The sequence below is a fragment of the Malurus melanocephalus genome, unplaced genomic scaffold, assembly GCF_030028575.1.
Source record: "Malurus melanocephalus ecotype Western Australia unplaced genomic scaffold, MMel_1.1 scaffold_106, whole genome shotgun sequence".
In the NCBI taxonomy this organism is placed as follows: Eukaryota; Metazoa; Chordata; class Aves; order Passeriformes; family Maluridae; genus Malurus; species Malurus melanocephalus.
In genome coordinates, this window is record NW_026623338.1 from 363,790 (window position 1) to 371,372 (window position 7,583).

General features: G+C 44.2%; 1 protein-coding gene across 1 annotated transcript in view; it reads right to left on the bottom strand.

Annotated features, from left to right (window-relative positions):
* Positions 1-7,583, bottom strand: part of PTPRJ (protein tyrosine phosphatase receptor type J) — a gene marked incomplete at its 5' end in the record, with an annotated part of 26,737 nt that overhangs the window by 19,081 nt on the left and 73 nt on the right. The window contains 5 exons of the mRNA XM_057369251.1: positions 1,036-1,364; positions 1,947-2,210; positions 4,616-4,882; positions 5,425-5,685; positions 6,418-6,582. Coding sequence (XP_057225234.1) covers positions 1,036-1,364; positions 1,947-2,210; positions 4,616-4,882; positions 5,425-5,685; positions 6,418-6,582 — 1,286 coding nt within the window. The remainder of the gene's footprint in view (positions 1-1,035; positions 1,365-1,946; positions 2,211-4,615; positions 4,883-5,424; positions 5,686-6,417; positions 6,583-7,583) is intronic.

Consider the following 7,583-nt stretch of genomic DNA (forward strand, 5'->3'; position numbering starts at 1 on the left):
GCAACACAACAACCTGTCAAGACAGAGAAATACAGAAAGAAGAGCCACAGCCACATTTCCCTATTCCACACAGAATGAGCACCATTCGTAGCTCATTTCACAAGATTGAGCRTGTTTCAGGCCTTCATGCTGAGGCATCTCTGGAAAGGTCACAGGAGCTCCAGGGGATATTCTGTTTCATTTCATATGCAAGAATTACTCGTTTCCACAGTGGTTTTCCAGACAGAGAAACAGATGCAAACCAGGGAAGGAAACAATGCAAACTGATCTTGGTCTGCTAACTCCAAATTGTGCCCATAAGTCTCAGTTTGAGACCTTCAACCCAAACGCTTCTCAGTATCAGGAGAAAAAAATGGGCTGCTTGAGCAGGTCCAACAGCTGACATACCTTAGGGAGCTGTGTCTGAGAGCCCGAYTCAGCATTAACTGCAGACAGATAAAACTCACCTCAGGCAGCTTAGACAAGCTTATCAACTCAGTAGCAGCTCCAGGACACCCTTCTCTAAATTGCTTTGTAAGGACATTGCCTGATCTCTTTGCATTTCTGAGCTACACACAAAAGTAGTATTTCTTCTATCTGGTCCAGGAAAAAGGTACCCTGGCACAAAGCCAACAAGATTGGCATCRCTTTTGATAATGCAACCCTATGAAGTGGGACACTCGCAGGAACTTCAGGCCACAGCCTCTGCAAAGAGATCAAACCAATCTTTAACAACAAAAATCCTCCGCCACCCTGGCTTCATCCCAGCACATGKCATCATTCCTGCACATCCCATTTCTTGGTACAAGCTGCGATAACCTGCTACCAGAAGTGTTGTGGGGGGGTCTATTCAGCCCTCAAGAATCTAGAACAAGTCATTCTGTGGTAGCAGCTGGATCTCTACACAGTCTTGAGCAGATATGCTGATGAAATAACTGATTTACAGGCAGCATAAGCAAGCAGAGACAATTTCAGTCCTTTTGCCAAAGACTTCACTGCATTCACATGCACAGACATATGGAGTAAAGAAAGCAATAGGAAGAGAAATAGGAAGAAATTGGAAACCCAAAGTAAGAAAGCAGAACACATTTGCTTGCAAATGAAAAGCACCGTTTCCTTACTTGTATACAGGTCTATGGACACTCCTTCTCCTGTCGTATTATCAGCTGCCACAGCAAATACTGTGAAGTTGTACWTTGTCCCTGGGATTAAACCCGTAATTTGTGCTTTGGTGTCATTGGAGGTCAGRTTCTTCCCAGATGTGCCATTTTCAAACTGTATCCTGTACGTGTAGAGGCCAGAAGTAGYAKTGCCCACYGACCACGTTAAGTTGACAGAAGTCTCACCAACATATTCTGCCTTGAGATCAAGAACTGGGCTGGGCTCTRTGAAAAGCAAGACAAGAACCTGTCAGCCTGCAAGAACAGCTGCTCACAGACATGGACACACGGAACACAGACACACCAGGGATTCACTTCCCTCACACCCCTCATGGACCAGAGTGCAGGAGCACCACAACAAYATCACSAGGCATTCCTGGAGGCTGTTGCATCGGTGGGCACTAAGAGAGAACTGAAGATAAGCCATTCTGAGTGGCATACATCTCCCTTAGACATTCCAATGGAGAGGCACAGGCCACCACTGAAGAATCCAGGGAATCCAGAAAGGTGGACAGAAAAGGGAYGGGTATGGTTGGTAAGGCAGGCAACTTTGGTTTGGTTGCTTGTTTTTGGTTTAGCAGTTGTGGAGGATTTTTTGTCCCATGGTGGGGGACAGTTAGAGGGAGTTTGGTGCTTACTAASTAAATAAATAAATCAAGGCTATGTYTCTTCTACACATTAACCACTTGTTCTTAGCATCTGGCCCAGGTAAGGCTTCTATTAAATTATGACCCCTGGGCAGGCAGGCAGCAAAACACAGGAAAACACAGACCACCAGCAACAGAAACACAAGAAACTGTGACTTACTTGTATATAGAAATATGGAACTTTGCTCTCCTCCTGTCTTGTTATCAGTTGCTACAGCAGATACTGTGAAGTTGTACATTGTYCCTGGGATTAAATCAGTAATTTCTGCTTTGGTGCCATTGAACGTCAGATCCTTCACCAATGTGCCATTTACAAACTGTATCCTGTATGTATATCCAGAAGGAGCATTGCCCACTGACCACGTTAAGTTGACAGAAGTTGCACCAACTTGCGTTGCCTTGAGATCAAGAACTGGGCTGGGCTCTGTGAAAAKCAAGACAACAACCTGTCAGCCTGMAAGAACAGCTGCTCACAGACATGGACACAAGGAATATAGACACAGCAGTGTTTCACTGGGCAGCTAAAAGAGAAATTAAGACACATCATTCTGAGTGGCATTCATCTCCCTCTGACACCCCAAAACATAAGCACAGGTCATCACAGTGATGGAACTCCTAAGGTTTCCCTTGGGAGTCCGAGCTGGGCAGGAAAGTGATAGAGTGGAATATTCATTTAGAAGGGACTTAGAACTATCCTAGTCAAACTGCCTGACCACCTCAAGCCTCACCAAAAGTTAAAGCATAACACAGAGTCTTGTCCAAACGTCTCCAACTCAGAAGGGCTCAGGGCATTGACCACATTTCTAAGAAGCCTATTCCAGTGTTTGACCACCCTGCCAGTAAAGAAAYGCTTCCTAATGTCAAGGGTAAACATCCCCTGAGGTAGCTTTGAACTATTTTAGCTCATCATATTCCTGGGCACCAGAGATAAGTCTCTCCCTTGGCATTTTCCCTCCTCAGGAAGCTGAGGAGAGCAATGAGGTCACCCTCTCAGCCTCCTTTTCTCCAAACTAGATAAGCCCAAAGTCCTCAGCTTCTCCTCACAGRACAGACATTCCAGCACTTCTGCCAGCTTTCTTGCCCCTCCTCTGCATACATTCCACATCCTTCTTAAATTGTGTTGCCCAAAACTGCATCCAGTACACATTCAACTCCTGCATCCATAGCTTTGATAAATATATTGAGCAGCCCTAGGAGGGAGCTCCAAGGAACAGCACTGGAACAGCACTATCACCAGCCACACACAGCCCCACTCACTGGAACCCTGTGAGCCCTTCAGGCAGCTCCTCAGCCAGCACACCATGAACCCCCTCATCCCACAGCTGGACAACTTGTCCAGAAGGAGGCTGTGAGGGATTGCCCCAAAAATCTTAGTAAAATGCAGAAAAGATACATCTGGCCTCTTCCCTTCCCCACTGGGTGTGTGACCTCACTACAGAAAGATCAAATCGGTTAAATGGGACTTGGCTTTTATGACCTCACGTTGATGGCACCTGGTGACAGCATTGTTCTTGAAACACCTTTCAACAGTACCCAGTACAATCTCCATAATTCTTCCAGGCACTAAGGATGGTCCAACAGATCTGCAGGGTCCTGGGTCTTTCCTCACACCCTCCAGGTAAACAGGAATGACATTGGCTGGCAGAGACTCCCCAGGCTCCCAAGGAGCTGATGGAGAGGGGTCCTACCCCAACATCAGTGAGATCCTCCTGTACTCAGGGATGAATCCCAACAGACCCCATGGACTTGTGCACATTCAGCTGACACAGATGGTCCCTTACAGTTTCAGTGTCCACAGCTGAAATCCACGGTCCCAGCACTCATGGTCCTCCAGCTCTGGGGATCAGGCAGACCAAGGTCTGTCAGAAACACCAAAAACTGAGACAAAACACTCACTGAATGCCTCTGCTCTTTCTTCATCCCTATTAGGCAGGTGACCACCTTCAGCAAGGATCAGTATTTTCTTTAGAGCTCCTCTTGCTAYCAATGTATTTCAAAAAGCCTTTCTTGTTATCTGAAACAGCACCGGCCAGTTTCAACTGTAACTGAGCTCTGGCCCTCGGTGCCTTCTGCCTGCACAGACAAACCACAGCTCTGTAATCCTCATGAGAAGTCTGACATCACGGTCAGAGCTCATGCAACTTCATCTTCCTTTTCAGCTCCACAAGGTATTCCCTATTCAGCAAAGCTGGTTTTCTGCCCCAATTGTTTGACTTTTGAAATAGTGAAATTGCCCGTTCTGTGCTTCTAAAAGGCGATTCTTAAAAACTGAACAGCACTTGTGGATTTCTAAGCCCTCAACAGCAGATTCCCAGAATAGGCTGCTGACAGTGTAGTTGTGCCCTGAACAGCTTAAACTTAGCTCTCCTGGAGTCCAGGGTAGCAACTCTGCTGTCTCTTATCATTCACTACACTGTAAATTTGAAACTCATTTAATGTCATTTACTGATTTAATGATCACCATAGCTAAGCCAGCCACCTACCATCTCCCATGAGTCCTTCTCTATTCACTAACAGCAACTCTAGGAGGTCATATTTCCTAGCTGTGCCCATTGAGTACTTGTGACAAGAAATTATCTCCCACGTGAAGAGATATGACGACAAAGATGGAGAGGAAGCAAGGTGGATTAAGCTTGCCCAGTTTTTCGTTTTAAAAGCAAGGATGTATTTCTTCCACACTTAAAGACCCCATTGTTTAGTGAACACCCCATATTTGGCTCCAGGAATAAGACATCAGATCTATCAGACAGTTTTACATTTTAGCCCTCAGGCAGTTAGGCAAAACTGAGCTGTCCACCAGGAGAAGGGCTGCAAGAAACTGTGACTTACTTGTATACAGAAATATCAATCTTCCCTCTCCTTCTGTCTTATTATCAGCTGCTACAGCAAATACTGTGAAGTTGTACRTTGYCCCTGGGATTAACTCAGTAATTTCTGCTTTGGTGTCATTGGATGTCAGGTCCTTCCCAGATGTGCCATTTTCAAACTGTATCCTGTACGTGTAGGAGTCGGAAGCACTGTCATTCATCACCCATGTTAAGATGACAGAAGTCACACCAACGTATTCTGCCTTGAGATCAAGAACTGGGCTGGGCTCTGTGAAAGGCAACACAACAACCTGTCAGCCTGCAAGAACAGCTGCTCACAGACATGGAACACAAGGAACACAGACACACCAGGGATTCACTCCCTTCACACCCCTCATGGTCCAGATTGCAGGAGCACCACAACAATATCACCAGGCATTCCTGGAGGCTGTTGCATCAGTGGGCACTAAGAGAGGACTGAAGATAAGCCATTCTGAGTGGCATTCATRTCCCTTTGACATTGCAAATGAGAAGCACAAAACTTCCAGAGCTTCCCTCGGAAATCCAGAGAGGTGCGCAGGGAAGAAACCAGGATGGAGAGGAAGATATTTAAAACAAGAAAACAAAACCATCAGGTCTGTGTTTGTGCTGCACAAAAACACCCTAACACAATAACACTTTGCATACTGTCCATGTCAGCCTCCAGTACTAAAATATCACATCTTATTCACAATAGCATTGAATTGCAACCTTCACATATGTAGAAAGACCCCCAAGCTACACAGAGAAGTACAGACCACGAGAAACAGGCTGCAAGAAACTGTGACTTACTTGTATACAGAAATATGGAACTTCCCTCTCCTTCTGTCTCATTATCAGCTGCCACAGCAAATACTGTGAAATTGTACATCATCCCAGGAATTAACTCGGTAATTTCTGCTTTGGTGTCAGTGGCTGTCAGGTTCTTCACAGACAAATCATTTACAAACTGTATGCTGTACAAATTCATATCAGTGCTGTTCACTGACCATGTTAAGATGACAGAAGTCTCATTAATATACTCTGCCTTGAGATTATAAATTGGACTGGATTCTACATGAAGAGAAAAAAAACAAAAACCTTTTAACCTGCAAGAATATTTGCTGACAAATGCATACAGTACTCTCCCTCCCTGCCCAGTCTCTGTAAAACAGCCCAGGAAAACAATCAACTCATCTTTCTCTACCACAAGGCACACTTGCTAGCTCTGCCATCTACTCCAATTCCTCAAGCTTCACTTCATCTCAAGGAGTAAAGCTGCCTGGGTGCAGCAGTGATTTCTGTGCTGCCTCAGCTGTAAGCTTTATGCAGCGTGCTGAGAAAGACCAGAACATGCAACCTGTGGTGATTTTTTTTTTGCTAAACTAGATATCCCAAAGAGAGAAGCCTTTCTAGTTGCAAGATTCACACACCTCTCCTGCACATACATGACACAGAATGCCCTGTACTAGGTAGGAGACTTCAGCTGTACCCTGTCACTTCTGCATTTCAAATCTGTATATCACAGCGAGTTGAACTATTAACCTGTAACCATAATAAGCAGGGAAGGGAGCCCAAGTCTAACACAGAGAAACTACTCCAGGGCCATGCACTAATCACAGCATGGAACTGCACTCCCAGWCAGGTGTGCAGGTACTTTTCTTTGATTCATTCTCTACTGCAGTAAAGCAGCTGGATCCATGCCCCTGCAATGCTCCTTGCACTCTGAACTAGAGTTCAGGCTTGAAGTTTTACCACAACAAAAAGGGCAAAACACCCTGAAGATTCACGTTCTAAATCACATACGTGTTGCAGTGCTTCGATCACTTCTTGTCCCATCAGACAGTGACACAGCCCTGGTCACTCTTCCACCTGCAGAGCTTCTGTTCCCACTTGTAGAGTTTACTGATAAATCATTACTACTGGTTGCTGGTTCCACAGTTACATTTTTTGAGCTGCAATCCTCAGAGCCTGAAAGAAGAAAGAACACAAAACCATACCTTTACAAAACTTCTGGACTTCCCATTTGCAGAAGTACAGTCATTTACAGACCCCATGCACAGACCCAGTTCTAAAGAAACCTCACTGCATATTTCCTGGTTTCACCACTTTTCCTGGTTTCTCCTCCTCACTTCTGTGACATAATTTCAATTAGATTCAAGTGATTGCCATATTACTTCAGCCATCTACCGACTCTACACATGGTTTGGATGACCTGCTCTTTTCAACACAGTTTTGTTTGAAAGGATTTAAAACAACTTGCAGCCACATTGTGTGTGTGTGTGTGTGTATGTGTGTGTGTGTGTTTTCTTCATGTATTATCACAAGTTTTGTTTAACCTGGCATAGCGATTTTGTTTCTTCCCCAAAGCATATTCCCCTATTTTCCTCTCATATTCCCACAGTGTGTTTCTACAAGTAAGGGACATGGCTCCAAATACAGAGCCAGAAATTTCTGATCAATTTTCCAGCCTAAAGCATTGAAAGAGTTGACTCAGGCCCTAAAATTTAAAGGCTAACTCATGTAAGTCTAAGGTTCAATATTAAGGTAGACCTTCTTTGCACATACTTTCAGAAATTTCTGCCACATGAAAACTTGCCATCTTGGCCAGTACAGCAGCTCTACACTCACTTCAAAAATTCTTTAAAAGCATCACTTAGTGTGTCTCTTGTTTTGTGGCTTTGCTTGGTTTTTATTGCCTTTAAGTATATTTTCCCATCTTTCTAAGCACATTACACCTGTACTTGATTTTACCAGAATTCTTTAAAACTGAAAAGCAAAGGGATTACAGTACAGACTTTTGTCTTTAAATATCCTTAAATGCATTGCAGGAATTTCAGTCACTAAAATAACTGAGTCTATATTTTTAACCGCTATGTCTAAAAATTCTTTCCAGGAAGCTTTCTTTAAAAATACTTTGCTGATACTGTTGGATCTTTCTTAAAAGAAATTAAGGTAAGAGTTATATTTAA